Source organism: Narcine bancroftii, chromosome 4 (genome assembly GCF_036971445.1).
Source record: "Narcine bancroftii isolate sNarBan1 chromosome 4, sNarBan1.hap1, whole genome shotgun sequence".
NCBI lineage: Eukaryota > Metazoa > Chordata > Chondrichthyes > Torpediniformes > Narcinidae > Narcine > Narcine bancroftii.
Genome location: NC_091472.1, coordinates 177,476,239 through 177,503,996, shown reverse-complemented (window position 1 = coordinate 177,503,996; position 27,758 = coordinate 177,476,239). Strand labels below are relative to the sequence as shown.

The following is a 27,758-nucleotide window of genomic DNA, read 5'->3' as shown; positions in this document are numbered from 1 at the left end:
TAATACCCTTATACTGAAGAAATATATTCTGACCACTGATGCCAAGCTTACTGGCCTGTAGTCCCCAAACTTGTCTTTGCTGCCTTTTTTTAATAACTGCTCAATATTAGCCACCCTCCAGCTTTTTAGATCTTCACCCAGGCCTAAGATTATGTAAAATATCTCTTCCCTAGCTTCCCACAAGTTACAAGGAATCATTTCATCTGGCCCTAAGGATTGTTCACCTCAATATTCTCCCCCAAGATTACCAATAATTCCTCTTGCTACTTCTGAAATGGTCCTGGACATTGCAATGCATTTCCTTCAATTCCTTCACTTCCACGATCTTCCCCACAGTAAAAATTGAGGACAAATATTCAAGTGAAATTTCACCCAACTTCTGTGAGTCCACACAGAAACAGCCATGTTGATCTTTATTCTAAACTGCAAAGTAATAAATGGATCTAGTTCTTTGTAGCTGGTCTGTTGGCTCCAGCATCAATTTTTACAAAATCAAAACAGTACCCGTGAGACTCTAATCTTTTGCTCTAGTAAATAATAAGATAAATCTATATAAAAATGTAAACCATGAACATGCACTCAAAATGATTTTGATGTTCGTTATCTGGTAGACTGACCTATTTTCCCTTAATTTATGGACGTTATTCACGTTTTAGGTTACATGGGATCCCAATCAGCTCATGATGTTTTACGTGCAAACAACCCGATTCTGAGAGATATAGTTTCCAACAAAAGTCAGTCCTCTTCATCTCACTACAGGATGAATAAAATACTCTGATAATGAATCATTGGCCGAAGATCTTCATGATCAGGTTAATAATGAAGACATATTGTGCCTAATGCATTTTAAGAAAGTTAGAATAGATTACAAATCAAAAATATATGCCACAATGCCAGAAAAACCTAGTAAATTCTTTAAGCAAAAGTGGATTGCAAAAGGAGTTTATTTCACAATTCAAATATGGAGCAAAGAATGGAATCAGTAAAATAAACATGATGCAGTGTCGCAATTGCAATTTAACACCATGGCTGTTCTGCCTTTTAAAAATGTGTCGTAAAGTTTTAAGAGTTCTTGAAAGCAACAGAAAACAAGTACTGGTTTAACAAGGGAGAACCTGGTGCAAAAGCACCACATGACAAAAAGAGTTACAGCTTAAGATAAGCACAATATTTAAAAGTTGCTTCAATTGGATCATGTAGGTACATTTCAACCGCAGTGAACAGTCACAGCCAGCACAAAAGAATATAAGGGCAGAAAGAAAGAAGCATGAATTTGACTTTTTGTTTCTGCTCCACCATTCAATAAGATCGTGGCTGAAATTTCTTCACATCTCAGTTCTAAGTGATGAATACTTGCAATGTGCGTTTCCTCTTCATTCTTAGCCCAGAGACATGTCATCCTCGCATCTTTCCAGTCGAGTCCGGAAGAATGAACATTTAAAAGCCCGCAGATGCTGGAAATCTGAAACAAAGTCAGAAAATGCTCGAGACACTCAGCAAGCCGCACAGCGCCCGTGGAAAGAAAACGGACGATATTTCAGAGTTGTGACTCAGTGTCAAGGCACAAGAGTCTATTAGAGTCCAGTGCCTTTCATTCAGGCCGCCTGCACGCAAGGAACCAGAGGTCCAGAATCCTCCAATGACAAATGGGCCAGCGGGTGAATCCCCCGCCCCCGGGTGTTGTCAAAGATGGGCCAAAATCCGAAATAAAGAAAAACAGAAAGACAGCAGGCGTCTGTGGAGAAAGAAGGAAAGGTTCGCCCAAGCAGGCGAGTATCCTTTGCATTTCGCCTCGTTTGTCATCCGGAACCAAGTCTCGATGCCTGGGGTTCCAGCCGGTGCACTTTGAAGATGGACCGCGATCAGCGGGGAGGGGAGGTGCAGCGGGAGAAAATGTCCGGGTAGTGGGGGACTCCAGCCGGGGTGTTGCTGCTGGAAGTTTGCGGTCATGGACTATGGGCGATAAGGATCTGGCAGCATTTCGACAGCAGTGGAAGGACGAGATCTCGGGCCGCGACCGCACCAAGAGGGGAAACGGCCCGGGCGAGAGGTGCAACAAAAGGCGGCGCCAAGGGGTCCCGGGGCCCGGCTACCGTGGGGACAAAGGGAGCCCGGGGCCGGGTGGTCATGGGACCCCAAGGCCCGGGGACCAGGGCATCCCCGGGCCCGACCCCGAAGGGTCGGCGAGTCGCAGCTCTCCGCCGCCCGATTACTTCTCCCTGGCGGAGAGCCTGCTGGAGGGGCGGACCAGTCCGCTCAGGCACCGCATCCAGAGTGAAAGACGCCGCCGCCCGAGCGGGCACGTCGCTGCAGGCCGCAGAGGGTCGGGCAAGCCGGCCGAAGGCTGCGGCAGTCCTCCAGGCCGAAGCTCACGGGCCGCGGGCGGCGGCATCAGCAGCGAGGAGAGCCTGCTCGACCAGTTGATCAGCGACCTGGTAATCACCACGGCTTCTTCTCCCGACCCCTGGTTTGATCATCGCAGGCAGCCCGCATTTAATTGTTAGGATCATCGGTTCAGTTAGCATTTTGCATATGTCTCGACGTTATTACCTGCTAGACTTGGGGCACTCTGTTCTTGGGATCACTTGTGCATTAGTTCAGTCTTTTATTGCTATGAAGCGATTAGCGATCAATGGAGTCGAGGAAAGCAGAAACTGCGGAATTCCCTGGGGAAAAGCTCCGTGTTTGATATTACTGTAACGTGGTTATTTGCGGTTGTATTGCACCATAAGTCAAACTGTTTGATCACTGATGAGTTAAGGTCAGAGGCGCAGCTGACAGCCGTGATACGACGATTTCACAAGCTGCAATTTTCGAGTTACTGTAAGTGGTGCTCTCTTCTCAATGCTACTTCTCAGCGGAAAATTGCGCTCAGAAACTGAGCTGTGTGTGTGGGAGTGAAAGTCATTAAGGAACTAACCACCAAGGGATCCCAAGGGTACAGTTATGCCTCTTCATTACATCTGCGGCAAGTCATAAAACTAATTGAAGATTGTTATTTGCGAGTGATCAGCTGAGGTATTGGAATTAGAAGCCGTTGTACCGATTCAACATGATGCTTCATAAGTTGTATTCGTTTGTTCCAACGTATCAAAAAAAAAGAGATAGAATGAAAACGTGGAATTGCAGTCATATGACAGCAGATTGTTCTCTTGTCATTTCAGCAGTTAAGAATCCAGCGTTTCCTTCACCAACTAAAACAAAATGTTAGCGATGTTTGTCAGAATAAACATATCATGTTGTTTCCATGTGAAAATAGAATGGTCAAATTTGATAAATCAATTGATTTCTCAGAAGGGCAGTTGCAGAAATTGTATGACTTCTTGTTTCAATATTTTAGATTTTCATGGGTATCATTGTATACTTTTATGAGAAATATTTCAGAATTTTTGGATTCAGATTTAAATTAATTTTGTTATAATGATCGTGATTGAATTATGGCAGCAAATGTAAATGAAAAGCAAAATAATCCTGTAAATTTTATCCATCTATTTCATGAAGAATGCTGGAAATACTCCGCAGGTTGGGCAGCATCTGTGGAGGAAGAAGCAGAGAGTACTGTCCAAGGGTGGTGATCTTTCAGAAGATCCAGGAGAAATAAGAAAACAAAAATGTTTAAAGTTGCAGAAAAGATGGAAATGGGGGTAAGAGAGACAGAGCTCAGTAAAAGTGATAGTGCCTACTGAGTATGGTGAGTATGCTTGTTTAGCATAGAGGAGATGTGAATAGTGGAAGATGAATGAAGATAAAGCAGTTAGAAAAAACAATGCTGAACAGAACACTCTAGTTGCAGAAAGTGCTAAATTCTTTTTGTTTTTCTTTCTCTCTCAGTGGGTTTTTAGGTATTTCCAAGTCTCATTCAAAGTGTATTTAAGATAAATACAATTTTTAAAAAAAAGTAGATTCTTGAGTTGTGTATAATTCTAGAATAATGAGTGGATACAATTCTATTTTAAAGATTCCTCTGATTAAAACTACTCCAAATTCATTTTGATGTTTTATTCCATTTAAGTAATTGCTGGATTGCCTTACACTTAGGGAAACAGCGAAATTTGGTTTATTTGGATTCGATAATTCTTAAAAACAAAGACTCAATTTAGGCAAAAGAGGTTTTGCTTGTTATTTACAAGACATTAACAGATTTCAAGTCTCCTTTCCTCCGGCTCCTCACCCTCCATTCTGAGAGTTACCTCCCCTGATCAGCTTTTTTTTCTCTGACCGTCCATCTGTAACCTCTTACCTGTCCCTCCCACCGCCCATTTTTTTCTCCTGTTTTCTCCTCCCCACGTCATTTTGTTCAGAGACCTGCCTGGTTTTAACTCATGCTTTGTCAAAGGGGTCAGGCCCAAAATATTGGTAATCATTTACTTTCTATAGATGCTGTGTGACTTGCTGAGTTTCTCCAACACTTTTGTGTATTGCACTCAGCTTTACTATTGAAAGGTTCATTCAGTAGTCTAATAACAGCAGGGAAGAAACCGTCCTTGAATCTAGTGGTGTGTGATCTTGCACTCCTAAAATTTTCTTTCCGACTGGGATGGGGAGGGGCAAGGGAAAAAGAGTCTGGCTGGGGTGGGATGAGTGTTTTAATATTTTGACTGTTTTTTCCAAGGCAGTGGGAGGTATAGATGGAGTCAATGGCAGGGAGCGTGTGATGGATTGATTGCTGGGGTTGGGAATTGTCAGGATGGCAACAGAGTACATGGAGGTTCACCAGGATGATTCCGGGAATGAAATGGTTATCATACGAAGAGCATTTGACAGCTCTTGGCCTGTTATTCATTGGAATTTAGGAGAATGGGGCGGGGGGGGGGGGGGGGGGGGGAAAGAAGGGCCTCATTGAAACATTTTGAATTAATAGATTATTTCTGCTCCTATGTCTTATGGTCTTGAAACCTTATGATTATGCATATATCCAATCAGCAGGTGTTTGGCCCCTACTTATTTACGATATACATCCAAGGCTTGGCTGCGACCAATGTAGCAGTGTGAGTGAGGATAAGGATGCAAGTGAACTTCAAGAGCATATTGGCAATCAAACAATGTTAAAGTATGATGTTTGAAAATACAAGTTTTTTCACTATGATATAAAAAAACCTTGAAATGCTGAATATTTTTAGAAATGGTGGGAAAAGAGATTGAAAAATGTTGATATTCAAAGGGACAATGAAAGCTAATATACAGGTGCAGTATACAATTAGAGACAAAAGATATGTTAGTCTCTATTGCAAGAGGATTTAAGTTCAAAAGTAGAAATATATTTAAATTATATAGGTCCAAGATTGGAGAATTCTGCATAGTTTTAGTCTATTATCTGAAAAAAATATACTTTGCATTGTGAGAACATAACAAATCATCAGGTTGATTCTTGGGGTGGTGGGACTTTCATTCAAGGAGAGATTCTGTAGTCTATGCCTTTCTTCTCCAGAATGAAGAAAAATGAGAGGGGAACCGTGTGAAATGTACAGATTTTTTAAAAGACTCCTCTGATAGAAAGAGGGAGAATACTTTTTTTGTCTAAGAAGTCAATAATTAGTGGTCATGGCCTCATACAGAGGAATAGGTCTTTTAGGACTGAAACAAGGAGACGTTTCTTCATTTGAATGGTGGTGAGTCTTTGGAGGGGGGTTTGTGGAGGCTCATTCATGGATTGCATTCAAAACAGAGATTGAATGAATTTCTTATATCAAGGGGATTATGGAATATGGGGATTGGGCAATGAAAATGCTGCTTGTTGAAGAGTAGGGCAGGCTTGATGGAGCAAATAGTTTATCCTTGATCCTATTTTCTGTATTTCCAATAGGTTATTAGCTCATTTTGATCTAGAATTTTTTTATCATTTGATGGATTCTCCACCATAACACACTAATTTTCTCATTGTTGGGAAATTATTGGAGAGCAACATGAGATATACAAATTTACTGAAGTTACCTGCCTAGGCTATTTTCACATCCTGTAACCTTTGGGACAAAAAGATGAGCAGTGAGAGCATGGGTATACCATTACCTGCTGTATTGGTCTGCAACATAATGCTCCCTCCTGATTTGGAAATGTGTTGCTGTCCCTGCATTGTTACTGAGCCTAAATCCTAGAACTCTCCACATAACCACATTGTGGGAGTAGCTGGACCAAAAAAAAATGCAATGGTCCAAGAAGGTGATCCACCTCATTAAGATCTGCTTCCCAAAATTTTAATTTTAAAAATCTGAAATTCTTGGGAAAGCCTTGTGTGATTATGTGAATTTTCCCTCAGCCACATTCTTGTAGATTTCTCTTCGATTTCTTTCCAATGTTTTGGAACATATTTCATTTGCATTATTTAAAACATCCACTTCCTTTGCTTGCTTAAGTGTTCTGACATCTTAGTTTTATTTCATTGAATTGCATAGAAGCTATCAATCACTATTAATTTAAGAGATTACTTTGCTAACTTGTATTAAATTAAATCATTAGGAAGGGAGATTAAACATTGTGGTTAGTTATTAAGTACAAAACAAAAATTGCTTTTGATGCCAAAGATATGAAACACTCTCATTGGGCCTTAAGCTATTTTCCACCTCCATTCCAATGAATAATGTAGTATTCAATATACAGTCAAAATATTGAGCTGTTGCAAATCATATTTTAAAATAAATTATTTTACAAAGTAGCTTCCCCATCAGGCAATTGATTGATTATACCTTGAACTTACTATTATTTGAATAAATATTTCATGTGGTACATTTAACAATGGTCAAAGTAACAAATAGATCTAAATAGAATCAACATCTTGCAGCACCGGTGGAACTGTGCCAGCCTTTTGGAATAACCATCCAATTAGTCTCACTCCCCTTGTTTTTCCCATGACACTTTAAAAATGTATCCAATTCCCAGTTGACAGTTGTGATTAAATCTGTTCTGCACCCTTTCAGTCAGTGCCTTCTAAATCAAAACTTATTGCATTTAAAATGATCTTTTCCCTTCTATGTCTTTTAGTAAATTATTTTAATTTTTTGCCTTGGTTACTGATGCTCCAACCAGTGGAAGCAGCTATTTATTCATTAAAATTCCTCAATCTTTGAGGCCTGTATTTGATCTCCTCTTGATCCTTCTATCCAAATGGCCATATGTCCTGGTTCCAAGATTTCAATAAAATTTAAATCCTTCTTTCTTAGTATAATTTTATAAAATCTCCTTTGTGTTCTTTGTGAACATTCTTCCTAAGCTGTGGGACTCAGAAATTATTACTGTAGTTGAGCTGAAGTTTAACCAACGATTTAGAGCAGGGGTGGCCAAACTTGCTTAACATAAGAGCCGCATACCATAAAATTCAGATGTTTGAGAGCCATGGCAATCACGTGATCGCAAGCCACATCCACTAACACTATCGTTGGCCCCTTTCAGATGGCCATAATACCCGAATGTAAAGCCGCCTAAAATACCCGAATGCGGCTGTCAGGAGGTCACCTGAAAGCGGAGAACCCGTCCCTGAGGTGTACTTTCTCAACCCACATCGGGGAGGTATATTCTCCGCTTCTGAGCGCTCCCCTGCTAGGCACCTGAAAGCAACAGCCTGAAAGCGGCTAGCAGTTTTCAGGTGCGTAGCAGGGGGCGGGCTGATGACAATCAGGTGGCGACCCAACTCCCCGCTGTCTGACGGCCCCTGGGCGCAGGGCATCAGGGCTGGGGCGGCTGGCGCGGGACTACGCAGCTGGGGCAGCCGGCGCGGGGCTGGGGCGGCTGGCACAGGAGGTTGCCCACCCCGGTACAGTTTTGTTGGGGAAAGTATTTTCCAATCCTTGCCTTGCAAATCATCCATTTTGTCTTGCAAATCACTGCAGATCGTGAAGAAGCCCTGTTCCGAAGGGAGCAATTTTGGAAAAGATTTTTTTTCTAATCAACTCTACACACCCAACGTTAAGTTTTTCTGTCTTGCCCCTTTAGCCGCTTTCAGGTGCTTGGATGCAGATAACGTGCCCGTAGAGTCTTTTGCCTGGGAAATGCGGCTCCGGAGCCTTGTGGGTGCGGATCTTTCAGGTGGCAGTGCTGTTCTGCTAACTGAAAGGTCCGCAGCGGGGAGAGGTGCCGCGGAGCAAACGCCGGCTCTTGGGGCTGGGGCGACTGGTGGGGGACGTCGGGGCAGTTTAGTCTGGCCTCGGAGTAAGTGTGGTTCGTGGGTTGAAGGGCCTGTTCCTTTCTATATTTTTATGTTTAATGAAGTTTGTCCATTATTAACTTAATAATGTTAAGATTAACAATAATGGCATTTACTGGTCCTCAATAAATACATATTAAATATAAAATAATTATCAAGATCAAAAATGTATGTAGATAATACAAGCATCAAGACTCCAATCATTCAACAGTGTTGGTCAAGGAAATGATCTGCATGCCCAACAATAGACTTCTGAAACAAGCACTATATTCCCAACTTCATTGTGGGAAAAAGTGCTTCAGGCACCATGGTCTCTGAAGGAGCACACCCTGTCAAGCATCACTACCCCACCTGTCGCTGAGTGTACAAATCTCATATTGTACTCTTCAGCCATGTCAGTACCCACAGTACTGCAGTACTGTGCACCAAACTTGGCCCTAAAGAACTGCTGAAGAAATGGTCTGTTTTTTTTTAAACTCTCTGGAATTTAATGAAAGCTGTTAAAATATAGCCTTGAGCATGCTGAGTATTTACAGGTACATCATCAGTAGTCAATTCATAGCAATCTTTTAAATTGTTTACTGCATCATTACTGCACGCACTATGGCTAGGGCCTAGCAGGTCGAGCAGGGAGCCATTGGAGTTGGGCTCAGAGGCGTCCAGGGGAGGCGCGGTGAGGAGTGACTGACAGAGAGGTAAGTACATAACCTTGTACTTACGGGCAGTCGGGCCTTGTGTGTCGAGGAGTCAGAGGAGCAGGAGGTCGGCAAGAGGAGAGGTAAGTACTGTAATTAAAGTACTTACCAGGGCTAGGGCCTAGCAGGTTGAGCAGGGAGCAATTGGAGTTGGGCTCAGAGGCATCCAGGGGAGGCAGGGTGAGGAGTGACTGACAGAGTTAACTGGAAGAGGGCAAATAAAAAGAGGGTAAGGTAAAAGAGCGGTCAGGGAAGGAGCGGCGAGCAGAGGCTGAGGTCGAGCTTGTCAAGTTAAGATAAGACTGTTTAATTGCTTTCGTATTCTTTAGAAATTTCTGCTTGTTTGAGGAAGGAGGATAGAGAAGGGATGAATGTGAGAGCAGTTTGCTGTTCTCTCTGTGTCAGATGTGGGAAGTCACGGAGTCTTCTCGCCTCCCTGACGTTCATATCTGCAGCAGGTGTGCTGAGCTGCAGCTCCTCAGAAACCGTGTTAGGGAACTAGAGCTGCAGCTCAATGACCTCGCTCTCGTCAGGGAGAGGGAGGTCTTTTAATTCAGATTTGTTTTTTCTTCTTTTTTGGGGTTTTTTTTTTTCTTTTTTCATATATTGTTATTAATTATATCTTTTTTTTAGAGATAGTTCACACCCTAAACTGATCTAAAAAATTTTTTTATGATATATTTTTATTCTGTAATATTATTGTTTAATATCTCTGTATTAATTCATTACTTACTATGTATTTTTTATATCTCTTTGAACTGTATGTGTTTATAAATTATAATAAAAATAAAAAGATTGAAAAAGAAAGAAAGGGAGAGGGAGGTCATCATAGATAGGAGTTACAGCCAGGTGGTCATGCCTGGAGGAGGACAGGTTAGGAGAGGGAAGAGGAATAGTAAGGTTGTAGAGAGGACCCCTATGGCTGTGACCCTCAACAACAGGTACTCCTCTTTGGATACTGTTGGGGGAAACAGCCCATCTGGGGAAAGCATCAGTGGCAGTGCCTCTGGCACTGGGTTGGCCATTGAGGCTGAGAAGGGTAGGGAAAGGAAGAGGAGGGCAATAGTCATAGGGGACTCGATAGTCAGGAGTACAGACAGGGGATTCTGTGGACAGAGCAAGGAGAACAGTATGGTGGTTTGCCTCCCTGGTGCCAGGGTCTAGGATGTTGCTGATCGAGTCCAGGACATCCTAAAGGGGGAGGGAGATGAGACAGAAGTCTTGGTACATGTAGGTATCAATGACATAGGGAGGAATAGAGAAGAGATCCTGAAAAGTGAGTACAGGGAGTTAGGTAGAGAGTTAAAAAGAAGGACCGCAAAGGGAGTAATCCCAGGGGGTCAAGAGGGGGAGGGGTTGCACTATTTATTAGAGAAAATATTACAGCGGTGCTTAGGTGCGATAGAATAGAAGGCACGTCCAGGGAGGCTATTTGGGTGGAATTGAGGAATGGGAAAGGGGAAGTTATAATTATAGGGGTGTATTATAGACCACCAAATGGGAAATGCGAATCAGAGGAACAAATTAGTAGGGAGATAGCAGATATTTGTAATGAGCACAGGGTAGTGATGGTGGGGTATTTAAATTTTCCGAATATTGATTGGGAAACCCATTCCGTAAAAGGGCTGGATGGGTTGGAGTTTGTAAAATCTGTGCAGGATAGCTTTTTACATCAATACGTGGAGGTACCAACTAGAGAGGGAGCTGTGTTGGATTTACTGTTGGGGAATGAGATGGGTCAGGTGACAGAGGTATGTGTGGGGGAGCACTTCAGGTCCAGTGATCATAGTGCCATAGCTTCAAGGTAATTATGGAAACGGATAGGTCTGGGCCCAGAGTTGAGGTTTTTGAGTGGGGAAAAGCTAGGTTTGAGGAGATGCGAAAGGATTTACAAGGGGTGGATTGGGACAATTTGTTTTCTGGGAAGGATGTAATAGAGAAATGGAGGGTCTTTTAAAGGAGAGGTTTTAAGAGAACAAAATCTTTATATACCTGTTAGGTTGAAAGGTCAGGTCAAAAGTTTGAGAGAGCCATGGTTCTCAAGGGATATTGGAAACTTGGTTCGAAAAAAGAGGGAGTAATACAATAAATATAAGAAACAGGGAAAAAAGATGTTTGGGTACGATATTGAATATAAAAAGAATCTTAAGAAAGAAATTAGAAAAGAAGGTATGAGGTGGCTATAGCAAGCAGAGTGAAAATAAATCCAAAGGGTTTCTACAAATATGTAAATAGCAAAAGGAAAGTGAGAGACAAAATTGGTCCAATAGAGAATCAGAAAGGACAAATGTGTGTGGAGCCGAAAGAGATGGGGAGGTCTTGAACAATTTCTTTTCTCAGTATTTACTAAGGAGAAGGATATTGAACTGCGCAGGGTAAAGGAAGCAAAGGGGGTAAATATGGAGACTATAGAGATTAAGAAAGAGGTAGTACTGGAGCTTTTGAAACATTTAAAGGTGGATAAGTCTCCAGGTTCTGACAGTATTTTCCCCAGGTCCTTGAGAGAAGTAAGTGAGAAATAGCGGAGGCTCTGGCAGTGATTTTTCAAATGTCATTAGAGACGGGTATAGTGCCGGAGGATTGGCGTGTTGTGCATGTGGTTCCTTTGTTTAAAAAGGGTTCAAGGAGCAAGCCTAGCAATTATCGGCCTGTAAGTTTGATGTCTGTGGTAGGTAAATTGATGGAAAGCGTTCTTAGAGATAGTATTTTTAAGTATATGGAGGGACAGGGTCTGATCAGGGACACTCAACACAGATTTGTGCGTGGAACGGTGGTGGAGGCAGGGTCAATTTTGTCATTTAAGAAAGAGTTGGATAAGTATATGGATGGGTGGGGGGGGAATGGAGGGATATGGGCAGAGTGCTGGTAAGTGGGATTAGAGGAGAGTTCTTGGATCAGTGCGGACTAGAGGGGCCAAATTGGCCTGTTTCCGTGCTGTAATCATTATAGGGTTATATAGATGAATTTATCGATGGGATCATTGCTTCAAACTGCACTCGCTTTTTCTTTTGAAGTTTATAATTATTAAACATATTCTGGAGAGGAAAACTTAATTTCTGAACGACTCACCATTGTTTTTGCAAGAGACGCTTGTGTTTTAAGCTCTTGGGTCAGTTTTCTATAATGTAGGACTGCTATAGTTATTACATTTTTACTTTTGGTTCGTGTAAGTTATGCACCCCTCACTGAAAACATGAAGGACCTACAAGTGTGCTACAAAAGATTAAATAAATATGTGAACCAATTAATAAAGTCAAAGTTTTGTTCCCTGGAATTAAAAGTGGAATAATTCATAAATGTGGAGCAGGGAAATTGCAATAGTGTGAAAGACCATGAGTAAGTCAGCCTTCCAGAAATGTTAGTGAATCAAGAATCTAATGAAGTTGAAGAACTGAAGAAAATTAGTTCTATCAAGAAAATAGTGCTAGAAAAGCTGATTTCAAAACCCAGAGCCTCTTAATTTGCATCCCATAACATGAAAGGAGGTAGGCATGGAAATAGCAATGGATTGGTTATAATTGTCTGGAATTCTATAGTTTATGCAATTGATCTTCAGATTGGAGGTGTTTTAATACAGAAGAGAGAGAGAAACATGGAAACAAGCGGATGAGTTGAAATTCTAACAGTTAAGGACAAAATGTATAAGATGCGGTGTAATTATAATGGATGAGATAAGGATATATTTGGAAAATATCAATGGGATTCAATAGTCAATATGGAATTCTGGGAAAGAAATTATGTTTGATATATTCACTGGACCTTGATGAAGGGCTCAAGCCCAAAATGTTGGTTATGTATCTATCTTTTGACCTGCTTGAGTTTCTCCAGCATTGTGTTTTTGCTTCAACCTCGATATCTGCAGACTTCCGTGTTTTACTTTTAAAAGATGTAACTGGTTGAATAGAAAAGGGGAAATAAAAACAATGAAAGTTATGTACTTTATAAAATTTTTATCGAAGGCATTTTTGCAAATCCAGGTGCTTGGATTTCAAAAAGCCTTTGATAAAGCTGCACATAATTAGAGTAAAATTAGGGATATTCGGAATAATGTATTGGCATAGATTGAAAATTGATTGTTATAGACAAGAAACTGAATAAAGGGGTCTTTTTCAAGGTTTAACAAATGGTATGCTATAATGATCTGTTTATGTGCCTCAACAATTCATCTTTCTTTGGCTTGGCTTCGCGGACGAAGATTTATGGAGGGGGTAAAAAGTCCATGTCAGCTGCAGGCTCGTTTGTGGCTGATAAGTCCGATGCGGGACAGGCAGACACGGTTGCAGCGGTTGCAGGGCAAAATTGGTTGGTTGGGGTTGGGTGTTGGGTTTTTCCTCCTTTGCCTTTTGTCAGTGAGGTGGGCTCTGCGGTCTTCTTCAAAGGAGGTTGCTGCCCGCCAAACTGTGAGGCGCCAAGATGCACGGTTTGAGGCGTTATCAGCCCACTGGCGGTGGTCAATGTGACAGGCACCAAGAGATTTCTTTAGGCAGTCCTTGTATCTTTTCTTTGGTGCACCTCTGTCACGGTGGCCAGTGGAGAGCTCGCCATATAACACGATCTTGGGAAGGCGATGGTCCTCCATTCTGGAGACGTGACCCATCCAGCGCAGCTGGATCTTCAGCAGCGTGGACTCGATGCTGTCGACCTCTGCCATCTCGAGTACTTCGATGTTAGGGATGAAAGCGCTCCAATGGATGTTGAGGATGGAGCGGAGACAACGCTGGTGGAAGCGTTCTAGGAGCCGTAGGTGGTGCCGGTAGAGGACCCATGATTCGGAGCCGAACAGGAGTGTGGGTATGACAACGGCTCTGTATACGCTTATCTTTGTGAGGTTTTTCAGTTGGTTGTTTTTCCAGACTCTTTTGTGTAGTCTTCCAAAGGCGCTATTTGCCTTGGCGAGTCTGTTGTCTATCGCATTGTCGATCCTTGCATCTGATGAAATGGTGCAGCCAAGATAGGTAAACTGGTTGACCGTTTTGAGTTTTGTGTGCCCGATGGAGATGTGGGGGGGCTGGTAGTCATGGTGGGGAGCTGGCTGATGGAGGACCTCAGTTTTCTTCAGGCTGACTTCCAGGCCAAACATTTTGGCAGTTTACTTCATTGTTGCCCTCAGACAGCTCCAAGAAAAGTGCAGAGAACAAAACAAAGGACTCTACATCACCTTTGTTGACCTCACCAAAGCCTTCGACACCGTGAGCAGGAAAGGGCTTTGGCAAATACTAGAGCGCATCGGATGTCCCCCAAAGTTCCTCAACATGATTATCCAACTGCACGAAAACCAACAAGGTCGGGTCAGATACAGCAATGAGCTCTCTGAACCCTTCTCCATTAACAATGGCGTGAAGCAAGGCTGTGTTCTCGCACCAACCCTCTTTTCAATCTTCTTCAGCATGATGCTGAACCAAGCCATGAAAGACCCCTCAACAATTCATAATATATACATATATATATATATATATATATACAATCCTTTATCTAGAACCCTTGGTGGACAGTGTGTTCTGAATTTCGGGTTTTTCCGGATTTCAGAAAGCCCATCCGAATTGTGCTGCCATATCCACCCCCACCCCCTTCCAGTTGCCCAGCAGTCTCCTCCGACCGCCGCTCCTCCGGCCGCCGCTCCTCCGGCCGCCGCTCCTCCGGCCGCCGCTCCTCAGGCCGCCGCTCCTCCGGCCGCCGCTCCTCCGGCCGCCGCTCCTCAGGCCGCCGCTCCTCCGGCCGCCGCTCCCTCGGCTGCCCAGCAGTCTCCCTCGGCCACCTGTCCCCCAACCACCGGTCCCTTGGCCACCTGTCTCCCGACCACCGGTCCCTCGGCCGCCCGGCAGTCTCCCCCCCCCAACCGCCTGTCCCCGACCCCTCAGCCACCTGGCAGTATCTCCTGGCCACCTCCCCCGACCGCCGGTCGCTCGGCCGCCTCCCCCGACCGCCGGTCGCTCGGCCGCCTCCCCCGACCGCCGGTCGCTCGGCCGCCTCCCCCGACCGCCGGTCGCTCGGCCGCCTCCCCCGACCGCCGGTCGCTCGGCCGCCTCCCCCGACCGCCGGTCGCTCGGCCGCCTCCCCCGACCGCCGGTCGCTCGGCCGCCTCCCCCCGACCGCCGGTCGCTCGGCCGCCTCCCCCGACCGCCGGTCGCTCGGCCGCCTCCCCCGACCGCCGGTCGCTCGGCCGCCTCCCCCGACCGCCGGTCGCTCGGCCGCCTCCCCCGACCGCCGGTCGCTCGGCCGCCTCCCCCGACCGCCTCCCCCGACCGCCGGTCGCTCGGCCGTCTCCCCCGACCGCCTCCCCCGACCGCCGGTCGCTCGGCCGCCTCCCCCGACCGCCTCCCCCGACCGCCGGTCGCTCGGCCGCCTCCCCCGACCGCCGGTCGCTCGGCCGCCTCCCCCGACCGCCGGTCGCTCGGCCGCCTCCCCCGACCGCCGGTCGCTCGGCCGCCTCCCCCGACCGCCGGTCGCTCGGCCGCCTCCCCCGACCGCCGGTCGCTCGGCCGCCTCCCCCGACCGCCGGTCGCTCGGCCGCCTCCCCCGACCGCCGGTCGCTCGGCCGCCTCCCCCGACCGCCGGTCGCTCGGCCGCCTCCCCCGACCGCCGGTCCCCACTTGCTGGATTTTGGAGCTTTCTGGATTTTAGATGTCCGGATGATTTGGATGAGGGAACAAAATACCATATTTGGAACTTTGCTGATGGCACAAACCAAGGTGGATTGTGTCAAGATGAATGAAGTTCAAATTGGGAAGCAGGCTGAGGTTACCAGAGGAAGCAGTTTTGAATGTGTGATTACAGACACAATGATATTTAAAAGATTTATAACAAACATGTACATCAATCTGCAAGAGAAAGAGAACGATGAAATTAGCTGTAAACCCAAACAAAAGTGGAAACAAGATCTAAACATAAAGATAAAGAATGAAACATGGGAAAAGCTATGCTCCGGAACTATAAGAAATACAATAAACACGAGGTTACGCATGATACAATATAATTGGTTACACAGGCTATACACCACGCCTCAAAAGTTAAATAAATGGGATCCAACAGATTCAGATAGATGTTTTCGCTGTAAGAAGGAAACGGGAACAACAGTACATGCAATTTGGGCATGTGAGAAAGTGGAAAAGTTTTGGGAAGATCTAAATCAGATATTAAATAAAATCACAAAAAATAACATGACAAAAAATCCAGAGATCTTTCTTTTAAGTAATATAAGAAGTAAAGAACTTGGCCTCGATTTACAAAAAAGATTTATTATGGTAGCCTCAGCTGTAGCAAAACAATGTATAATGTCAACCTGGAAATCAGAAGAGAGCCTGAGAATACAGCAATGGTATATAGAAATGAATAAATGTATTCCATTGGGAAAAATAACATATAATTTAAGAAATAACATCACAGTATTCGAACAAATTTGGGAACCATACATGGAACACAACAGAGAAGTCCTATCGCAGACCTCCACCAACTAAAATGACAGAATGAGAAGAAGACGAACTGAACTGACCCAGTGTGTAAAAGTAGAAGACACAATTTTCTTGTTTATTTTCATTCTGTGGTGACATTGTTTAATGGGTTTAATGTATCATATTTGTTGAACGTTGAGTGGGTGGGGAGGGGGGGTAAAGGAGGGAAGGAAGGGAGGGGGAAAAGGGGAGAAAATGACACTGTGTATATTCAAGAGGGAAATGTTTATGTGTATTTTGGTCAATATGGTTCATAGTGTGAAAAATAAAAAAATAAAAAAAAATATGAATGAGGTTTAAATGTGACAATTGGGCAAAAGCTTAGCAGAAACATTGTAACACTGCTAAATCTGAAGTCAACCCATTTGCAAGGAAAGTAAAATCAGTGTACCATGGAAATTATATTAAATTAGGAGAGTTGATGTAGAAAGGGACGCGTTTTCTTGATCACCAATCGTTAAAAACAAAAGTCGTGCAAGAGAAATGGTGTAGTTGCTCTCATATCAAGAGGATATGATTGGAAGGAGCAAATACGTCTTATTCAGTTGGCGAAAATACTACCTGGAGGATTCAGCAGTTTTAGTCTCCTGAGGCAAGAAAGGGTATGTGCAGGGGAAGAATTCTATTGGAATTTCAATTGATATCCTTGTCTGAGTTTCCTACATTTTGCATGTTAATTAGAACTATTACCTCAATACTGTGGGGAGAATGGATTATTTGTTCAGCATTGGTGCTGTTTTTCAACTGGAAAAATAAGTAAAACTTCGATGCACTGCCACTGGAATTATTAGAAACAACCAAATAGTTTTGTATTCGCTGAAATTTGCGTAATTTTAAAAAAACAAAGAATAAATAAATCAGCGAAAAATACCTCCTCACACTTTAGATTTCAGTTTCTTCGATCATAATTAAACTTTTGCGGACATTCTCCCTTCTTTAAAATATGCAAACAGTACTAAAGTAAAATATCATAGATAGATTCAGTAGTATGGAGTTCAGGTGTGGGAATAAGCATATTCATGTAGCCAGAGACAGGTAATCTTATTTCATTTGAATGTAATCTCTTGCATTGAAATACATGATCTAATTTCACACTTGTTCTTTTGTTGCAGAATGAAGTAAATGAAATTCCTTTCTTTGATATTGACCTGCCATACGAGCTGGCATTGAGAATATTTGCTTATCTTGGCAGAACTGAACTTGGAAGATGTGCTCAAGTAAATATAGCAGTTGAATCACATTATGAATATTTTGTTTTGGTGTTGGGCTTTTCACCTTACACTGTTTGAATACAAATCTCAGAAAGTCTTTCACTGAGTGAATGTCCATTTGATAAACCTTGAATTTGAACATTAGAGTACCAAAAGAGAGGTTAGAAGCAAATAATGCTGAAATAATCTGTGAATTTGGAAGTGTCTTCAGCAAAATGATCGTAATTTCATTTAATTTGAACTCCATGAAAAACTTTGCAATTCAACAAGTGTCAAAATAAATTCAAGTCTATTTACATTTATGAAAAAATTAATTAGGCTAAGCAGGGTATTATGGAGTTTGATGGCAAATTATTAAGAATAAATCCATTTCCTTTGTCTCTGTTTCTCTTAAGGTTAACAAAAAGCCAGAGAGCAGTGAAACAACTCTTTACACCCAAAGTATTTAAAACCAACAGCTCTTGGGAATGCCTGATCAGGGCCAATGACTTGTTTATTTCTTTTTTGGAAGTTATAAGCATAAATGTACCACTTTGCACATTTCTGGGTAAGGGTAATATTCCTCCAAGTTGGAAATAGATGGCATATCTAAATCCAGATTTAGAATCTTCATTTTCTATTTCTCAGGTGAGTAAAACATGGAAGATAATTGCTGAGGATGAAGTGCTTTGGTATAAACACTGCTTGAAGGAAGGCTACCAGACCAAGGCGGATATTGGTGACTTCACAGGTTGGAAAGCTGTTCTGCGCGATTCCATGCAGAAGGAAGAAACACTACAGACTAATTGGAAGGTAATATCCTTATTCCATAAAGCCTTATTATTTACTTTATTTTAATATCTGAGTTATGACCATGAAGAAGTTAAGTAATCTGAGGCATTTAATATGGAGTCACAATATTGGACCTGCGGAGGTTCTGACCCATCCAACCCTCCAGACAGTCGATGTCCAAATTAATATTGGGAAATTTAAGGTTTCACATGAAGATTACTGATTCTTTTGAAATTTTATGTAATCTGGCAACATAACTGTTCCTCCATCTCATGGTGACTGTTGGGAGGCTTATGCTATAGCACTATCAGACAGATTATACCTTTCTTATTTCTGATTTCTACCCATATTGCTGCAGTAAATGAGCCCACCATTATATCCTCTCTGAGTGCAGCAGTGGCATTCTCCCTAATAATGCAATGTTTCCACCTATTTTACTTTCCCCCTGTTCTTCTAAACCAGTGATTTTCATACTGCCCCCCGAAACTCACATACCACTTTAAGTCGTCGGTGCTCTGTGATTAGTAAGGGATTGCTTAAGATGGTATGTTAGTGGGAAGGGGAGGTTGAGAATCACAACTCTAGACCCAATTGTTACTGAAATATTTTGCTTGAGAAAAATTGTCATTGGCCCGTTTCTTTGGGAGTTATGAAACCGTGCACATAACGAGTCAATTAGATTCAATTAAAACAGTGGTTTTCAACCCTTTTTCTTTCCACTCACATACCACCTTAAGCAATCCCTTACTAATCACAGAACACATGGCATAGGTATTGCTTAAAGTGGATTGTGAGTTTAGGAGGGCAGTATGAAAACCATTATTCTAAAACAACAAAACCCAGGAATGTTGAGCTGCCAATCCTGTCCTCGTTGTAACCAGGTCTCTGTAATGGCCACAACATCATAATTCCAAGTACTGATCTAAGTTCTAAGTTCATCTGTCTTGCCCACAATGCACCTTGCATTGATTTTAGCCCATCACTCTGGCTGTGGCCATTCATCTGTCCTTTTGTATCCCTTCTTTCAGACTTCCTTGCCACAATATCTGCCATTTCTTGAGCTCCTCCACTTGTTCAAACACCTCCTTGCCCTACCACTCCAGTGAAACACTCTTATGTAGCATCAGCAAACTTATCCGTCACCTCCTCCCTCACCACAGTTCTGGGCACCAAACAGGTCTTTTAAGTGAAGCAACACTTCCTTTTGTATCCGCAGGAGTGATTTACTGCATCTGGTACTCTCATTGTGGCCTTCTCTATGTCGAAGAGATTGGGCACAGACTTGGAAATTGTTTCAGAGAGCACCTTCGCTCTGCCCACATCAGTGACAGGGACCTCCTAGCGGCCAACCATTTCAGTTCAGTGTCCCACTCCCATACTCGCATGTCTGTCCATAACTTTATGTGCTATCCCATCAAGATATCCCGTAAATCTGCGCTCTCTCCAGCCAGATGGCATTAACATAGACTTCTCTGATTTCTGCTAACCTACTCTCTGTTCTTCCTCCCTTCTCTTCCCCCTGTCTTCTTTCCCTCAGGTCTCCACCCCCTTCCATCTCTATTCACCTAGCCATCCCTCCTCCCCCTGCTTTGGTGCTATGCCCTCCCTCTTTTATCCTCCCTCCTGCCTTTGGGACTATGTTCTTCCTCCCCTCCCCCCCCCCGCCTTACCTTTTTGTTTGGATACCTTGATGATGGGCTCAAGTCCAAAATGTTGGGTTATGTATCTTTCTTTGGCTTGGCTTCGCGGACGAAGATTTATGGAGGGGGTAAAAAGTCCACGTCAGCTGCAGGCTCGTTTGTGGCTGACCAGTCCGATGCGGGACAGGCAGACACGATTGCAGCGGTTGCAAGGGAAAATTGGTTGGTTGGGGTTGGGTGTTGGGTTTTTCCTCCTTTGCCTTTTGTCAGTGAGGTGGGCTCTGCGGTCTTCTTCAAAGGAGGCTGCTGCCCGCCAAACTGTGAGGCACCAAGATGCACGGTTTGAGGCGTTATCAGCCCACTGGCGGTGGTCAATGTGGCAGGCACCAAGAGATTTCTTTAGGCAGTCCTTGTACCTTTTCTTTGGTGCACCTCTGTCACGGTGGCCAGTGGAGAGCTCGCCATATAATACGATCTTGGGAAGGCGATGGTCCTCCATTCTGGAGACGTGACCCATCCAGCGCAGCTGGATCTTCAGCAGCGTGGACTCGATGCTGTCGACCTCTGCCATCTCGAGTACCTCGACGTTAGGGGTGTGAGCGCTCCAATGGATGTTGAGGATGGAGCGGAGACAACGCTGGTGGAAGCGTTCTAGGAGCCGTAGGTGGTGCCGGTAGAGGACCCATGATTCGGAGCCGAACAGGAGTGTGGGTATGACAACGGCTCTGTATACGCTTATCTTTGTGAGGTTTTTCAGTTGGTTGTTTTTCCAGACTCTTTTGTGTAGTCTTCCAAAGGCGCTATTTGCCTTGGCGAGTCTGTTGTCTATCTCATTGTCGATCCTTGCATCTGATGAAATGGTGCAGCCGAGATAGGTAAACTGGTTGACCGTTTTGAGTTTTGTGTGCCCGATGGAGATGTGGGGGGGCTGGTAGTCATGGTGGGGAGCTGGCTGATGGAGGACCTCAGTTTTCTTCAGGCTGACTTCCAGGCCAAACATTTTGGCAGTTTCCGCAAAGCAGGACGTCAAGCGCTGAAGAGCTGGCTCTGAATGGGCAACTAAAGCGGCATCATCTGCAAAGAGTAGTTCACGGACAAGTTTCTCTTGTGTCTTGGTGTGAGCTTGCAGGCGCCTCAGATTGAAGAGACTGCCATCCGTGCGGTACCGGATGTAAACAGCGTCTTCATTGTTGGGGTCTTTCATGGCTTGGTTCAGCATCATGCTGAAGAAGATTGAAAAGAGGGTTGGTGCGAGAACACAGCCTTGCTTCACGCCATTGTTAATGGAGAAGGGTTCAGAGAGCTCATTGCTGTATCTGACCCGACCTTGTTGGTTTTCGTGCAGTTGGATAATCATGTTGAGGAACTTTGGGGGACATCCGATGCGCTCTAGTATTTGCCAAAGCCCTTTCCTGCTCACGGTGTCGAAGGCTTTGGTGAGGTCAACAAAGGTGATGTAGAGTCCTTTGTTTTGTTCTCTACACTTTTCTTGGAGCTGTCTTTTCGATATAAAGTACATTGGTTGACCTGCTGAGTTTTTCCAGCATTCTGTTTTTACTTCAACCACTGGGTCTGCAGACTTCATGTTTTACTTCCTTGCAATGTTATTGGTCCCTCTCCTGTTCAGGTTTGACCCATCGCTCTTGTACAGGCCATACCTGCCCTGGCTGAGAGCTCAATGACCCATGTATCCCTCCTTCACCATCTCCTTAGCCATGCATTAACTGCACTATCTTTGTATTTCTTGCTTCTTTTGCACTTGGCATAGGTAATAATTTTTTCTAACCTTTGTTCAAGAAGGGAAATAGGGAAAATCCAGGAAATTATAAGCCTTTAAGCCTCATATCAATAATTGCAAAAATAACGGAAAGGATAATTAGCGATAAAATTTACGCATGCTCGGAAAGTCACAGTTTGCAAGTTGCAGGCCATATCTTACTAATTTGAGTTTTTTGAGCAAGTGACAAAAGTAGTTAATAAGGGAAGGAAGTGAACTGACAGTCAATACAGAAACGGTTGGCCCATTGATGACAAAGGATAGATGTAGAAGGTGCTGTTCTGGTTGGAGGTTTGTTGCTAGTATTCCAGAGAGATCAATGTTTAGGCCTCTGGTGTTTATGATTTATATCAGCGACTTGGATGAAAGAGTAGGCAGATGTATTGGCAAGTTTGCAAATTACACAATGATCAGTGGAGATGTTGACAGTGTAGAGGGCTATCAAAAATACAACAGGAGATAGATCAGTTATATATGTGGGCAAAGAAATAGCTGATGGTGTTTAATCTGGACAGGTGTGAGGTGCTGCACTTTGGGAGGTCAAATGTAAGGGAATGTATACATTCAATGCCAGGACTCTGAAATGGATTGATGTGCAAAGGGATTTGGTGGTTCAGATCTACAAATCCTTGAAAGTAGACACACAAGTACATAGAGTGGTAAGGAAGACATAGTGGTAAGGAAGACATAGTGGTAAGGAAGACATAGTGGTAAGGAAGACATAGTGGTAAGGAAGACCTATGGTAAGGAAGACCTATGGTAAGGAAGACCTATGGTAAGGAAGACCTATGATAAGGAAGACCTATGGTAAGGAAGACCTATGGTAAGGAAGACCTATGGTATGCTTTGCTTCGTTGGATAGGGATGACAGTAAATTTTCCTCTTTGGCTGGTATGTTTGAGGGTTTCAAACTACATCTTTATATCAGTGCTCAGTAACTTTGTGTGGTGACAGTTGTACCTAGCGAGCTCTCATCAGTAGTTCTCATTGGAGTTTGTATTCCTCCCAATGCTGATTACAAATAGGCCCTTGTGGAGCTGCATGATATGGCCAGTAAACAAGAGACGGTCCACCCTGATGCACTACAAATCTTAGTTCCAGACAAAAATGGAAGCAACGAAGGATACACGACAGATGTGGCAGGGCCTAAATTTTACATAACTTGCTATAAAACTAAATCTGGTGCAGTAGGAGACAGCAAAGCTTCACTCTCAGATGAACTCGAAGCCTTCTATGTCTAATTTGACCACAAGAACAAGGAAGAGCAACCACTGCACACCCTAATGTCTCCTCTCCTGTCTGTATACAAGGATGACATGCAGGTTGCCTTCAGGAGAGTGAATCCAAGTAAAGCATCCAGTCCAGACCGAGTACCCAGATGAATATTAAGAACCTGTGCTGACCAACTTGCCAATGTATTCACAGATACCTTCACCATCTCACTCCGGCAGGGCATGATACCCACTTGTTTGAAACAGGCTTCAATCGTATCAGTGCCTAAGAAGAGTGTGGCAACCTGCCGAAATGACTAGCAACCAGGGGCACGCACATCCACAATGATGAAGTGCTTTGAAAGTCTGTTGTTAAAGCATTTCAGCTCCTGTCTGAGTGGCAACATGAATCCTTTCCAATTTGCCTATCGTAGCAACAGGTCTACAGTGGATGCCATCTCACTGGCTCTACACAAAACCCTGGAACATCTGGAGAGCAAAGATGCATCCATCAGAATGCTCTTCATTAACTGCAGTTCGGCTTTTAACACCATCAACCCTTCAACAATGATCAGCAAACACCAAGACCTGGGCCTCAATACCCCTCTGTGTAATTGGATCCTGGATTTCCTTGCCTCCAGACCACAATCAGTGAGGATTGGTAACATCAGTACTGGAGCACCACAGGGCTGTGTTTTTAGCCCCCTGCTCTACTTGCTATATACCTATGATTGTGTGACTCGGTATGACAGCAACACCATTTATAAATTTGCTGACAAAACCATGGTGGTGGGTTGTATTTAAAGGGGTGATGAGTCAACATACAGGAAGGAGTTTGAAAACTTGGCTGAATGGTGCACCAACAACAACCTCGCACTCAATGACACCAAAACTAAGGACTGATTGTTGACTTCCGGAAGGGTGTGCAAATTTAAGTTCCTGTGGGGGTTATTATCTCGGAGGATCTTTCCTGGACCCAACACTTTAATGACATTGAGAAATAAGTACATCAGTGCCTCTAGTTCTTCAGGAGTTTGTGGAGGTTGGTATGACTTGGGAAACCTGGCAAATTCCTACAGATGTGTGGTGGAAGGTATGCTTACTGGCTGCATCATGGTCTGATATGGGGTCACCAATGCCCCTGAGTGGAAAACCCTGAAAAAGATAGAAGACACAGCCCAGGGCATAATAGCAAAACCCTTCACACCATCGAAAACAACTACAGGGAACACTCCCTTCAGAGAGTAGCAGCAATTATCAAGGAACCACACCAGGCAGCACTCACTACTACCTCAAAAAAGTGGTATAGGTGCCACGTCTCGCACCACCAGGTTCAGGAACAGTTGCTACCCCTCCACCATCAGACTCCTTAACAACAAACTCAATCAAAGACCTATTTAAGGACTCTTGCACTTTTTTTATTGATTTGTTTTCTCTCTCTGTATTGCACAGTCAAGTTCTTATTTGCATACATGTATATTTATCATCTTGAATACAGTTTTTTTGCACTACCAATAAGTGGTATTTCTGACTTGTCCACACGAAACTCAGGGTCGTATGTGATGTCATGAATGTACTCTTGACAATAAATTTGAACTTTTGAACACACAAATCCAGTTTTGCGTTGAATCTTTTAATGAGCATCAATGCCAAGATTTGTTGGAAAAATTATAAATAAATATTATTTGCTTCAATTTTTTTAATATTCTACGAGACCTTCTAATTTCCAACAGAATCGTATTGGAGCCACAAGCCAGTTACATTATGATGTCGGAGGAATATTATGCGATGCACATTCTTACAATGGAATGGTAGTTTCTGGGTAAGAATACAGTATAACTTAAGTATTTGAATATTGCAAACTTATAGTGATATTACAGTAGAGTTCATTATTACTGTGTAAATATTAACATATTCCCTCGAGTAATTAATAGTTAGAATCTCTGAAGGGTGGGAGCCATATAAATTTGAGACAAAAATGCTTTTGAAATTTTTAAAATATTGTTAATAGTTGCATGTATAATTTGATGCATGCAATTTCATTGCATTTTCTTAATAGTTTATTCTTTTCCTTACCCTTGCATTTGACTTTCCAAAGTGCAATAATTCACACTTGTCCAGATTAAACTTCATCTGGCCAAGCCAATTTTTGTTTAATTCAAGGAATAGGTGCTTTTCATAATCTTAGTTTGACTCTTTTGTTTTTGGATCATTTTATTGTATCATGTAGGAAGGAGACTCAGTTAAGTCTCTAAATTGAAGTTTGGTACTTTTTACAGCTCAGAATAAAATGGATAGAAATGCAATTTCTTTGCATTTCTGACTTAAAAGTGTTGAAAAACCACATTGTAAAAGGATTTGCAAGGTTGAATCTGAGTCAGATTGCACAGTTGAGTTTCTGCCTCTTCCCTTGTACCTCCTCTAGCTACTGCATAATCATAGGACTCTTTCTGTTCCCCAAGCTTACTTGGTGGATCCTTGCCACAAGGTTTTAATGATGCATGTACTCCTTTGGAAACCCAGATCTGTTGCAGGACTGAATATCAGTTGAGAATGACCAATGCATTATTTTCGTTGCTAGAAGTAAAGAAAAAAATAGCAGCACTGCTGAAGCAGTTGCTAGTGCAGACCCGGGGGAGCGGAGACACATTGCTGGTGTGCAGGGTCCTTTTCCCCAGTGCTGATACCAACAGCTCTGTACAAGCTGCAAATGGCCAGTTAAAGATGACAATGGTGGTTTTTTTACTGAATTTGTGGAGGTCGGTGCCCAAGATGGTGATGCCTTTGCCTGATAGCATACCATGAGGAGTTGCAAACTCTATGGGACCAATGCAGGACACTAGAAACAGAGAAACACCTCCCATTGAGATGGAGAAGCAAAGGAAGCAACTCTACAGGATGGTGCTCACAGTAGCAGACCAGCAAGAGCCTTAGCAGCTGAAGGACCCACATGGGCTGCGGGGTGTGGGTAACTTGCAATCGAAGGACTCTCACAGGCTCTAGGCTGCTGGAGACTGGTTCTTGGAAACCAGACTGGAAACAGGATTTGAGAGAGGGCTGAGGGCATGAAGGGCTTTCAAAGGGCCTCGGTTGTTTTTTTTTTAAAAACTTTATTTAAAAGATTATTGAACAACTAACAATCGAACAACAGAAAGAAATCAATTTATATATATATATTTTATTTAAAAAAAAACAAAAACCCCTCCCACCCCTTCAGCCAGCCCCCGTAAGGGGAGCCAAATATAAAAATAAAATGTAGAATATATACAATATTTCAGAGTTTTTCCAAATTCATATATTCCAAATAGGAAGACCACATTTTAACAAAAAAGGAGTAATTATGCAAGTTACATGTAATTTTTTCCTTAGTAATACAAGCTCTCAATTCATTATGTCAATGTGCTATATTAATCTCCACATTATCTAAGTACTAGCTACACATTTTCATGCTACAGACAACACTAAGTGTACAAATGCAATTTGAAATTTATCCAACCCCAATCCCTTCAAAGAGACCATATAGCCTAACAAAAAAAATTGATGGATCTAATAGTAATTTAATTTTAAATAATTTTTCCAAAACCAACCTAATTCCTTCCCAAAATGGTTGTACTTTAACACAAGACCAAACGGCATGTAAAAAAAGTTCCAGTACATAATCCACATCTAAAACAAGAGTCCGAATTACTAAACCCATATTTTTTCAATTTCCTGAGGTTTATAGGTAACCATTGAATTCTTTTTAACAGCATTAATAGTTTGCGATGTCTGTCCGTTTTTAATTGCCATGCTAATACCTTATGAGCTCTCTCACCCAGTTCATAATAAAGTTGCTTAGATCGGTGAATTAAACACTCATACTGGTAAGTTTGTAATGTATTATAATGTAATTTCAACTTCGTTAAAGCAGCTTTTTTATCTTCTGTAACATCTTTCTGAAATTCCTTTTCCAACTTAGTAATTTGTTTCTCCAATGTTAAACTTTCCGCCACATATTGTTTTTAATTTTCGTAATGTAACTGTAATTTGCCCACGCAAATATGCTTTCAAAGCGTCCCACAATACAAAATTACTACTTACTGAATTAATATTCTCAGCCAAGAACAAAGTAATTTGTTCTTTAACAAAAGTAATAAACTCTGGTTTCTCAGTAACATTGTGTTAAACCTCCATCTATAAGACAATTGTACCACTTCTTGACTTGCACAGGAGAAAAACAACATAGTGATCTAATATAACCTGACTTTTATATTCTGCCTGTAGTATTCTACCTTGCAAATGTGCCAATACCAAAAAAAATCTATTCTACAAAATGAATCATGTCTAGATGAATGAAAAGAAAAATTTTTCTCTGTAGGATTTACTCTCCTCCAAATATCAACCAAATTCAAATCTTTCATCAGAGCTCCTATTTGTATTGCTGTATTTGATTTCCTTATACTTTTCGGAAATCTATCCAATAAAGGATCCAAAAGAAAGTTAAAGTCTCCGCCAATCAAAATATTTTAATTGGCCTAATTTAACAGTAAAAAAGCCTCCGACATGAACCGTTCATCATCTACATTATGTGCGTAAATATTTAACAAGGTCCATGGTTCAGCAAAAATTTTACAATTCACCATCAGAACCCTCCTAGCATTTCCTTCAAATGATTCCAATTCAAATGGTAATTTCTTATGAATTAAAATCGCTACACCCTTGCCTTAGAATTAAAAGAAGAAAACACATGACCAACCCAATCTCTCTTCAATTTCAAGTGTTCTTTTTCAGTCAAGTGCGTTTCTTGCAAAAAGCAGTATCAACTTTTTTTAATGTAGGCCAATACTCGTTTATGCTTAATTGGATTATTCAATTAAATTATTAAAAGTTGC

At 42.7% G+C, this 27,758-nt stretch overlaps 1 protein-coding gene and 1 long non-coding RNA gene across 3 annotated transcripts in view; one reads left to right on the top strand and one right to left on the bottom strand.

Annotated features, from left to right (window-relative positions):
• Positions 1 to 926: 926 nt before the first annotated feature.
• On the bottom strand, positions 927 to 2,840 carry LOC138761278 (uncharacterized). Its single transcript, XR_011356234.1, has 2 exons — positions 2,551 to 2,840; positions 927 to 1,462 (listed from the first exon to the last, which is right to left on the bottom strand). It is a non-coding gene; the product is annotated as an uncharacterized lncRNA (long non-coding RNA).
• Positions 1,632 to 27,758, top strand: part of fbxw8 (F-box and WD repeat domain containing 8) — a 205,994-nt gene continuing 179,867 nt past the window's right edge. For both annotated transcript variants that reach the window (XM_069933151.1, XM_069933150.1), the window contains exons 1-4: positions 1,632 to 2,435; positions 17,390 to 17,494; positions 18,116 to 18,280; positions 24,621 to 24,709. In XM_069933151.1, coding sequence (XP_069789252.1) covers positions 1,647 to 2,435; positions 17,390 to 17,494; positions 18,116 to 18,280; positions 24,621 to 24,709 — 1,148 coding nt within the window. In that variant the 5' untranslated portion in view covers positions 1,632 to 1,646. The remainder of the gene's footprint in view (positions 2,436 to 17,389; positions 17,495 to 18,115; positions 18,281 to 24,620; positions 24,710 to 27,758) is intronic.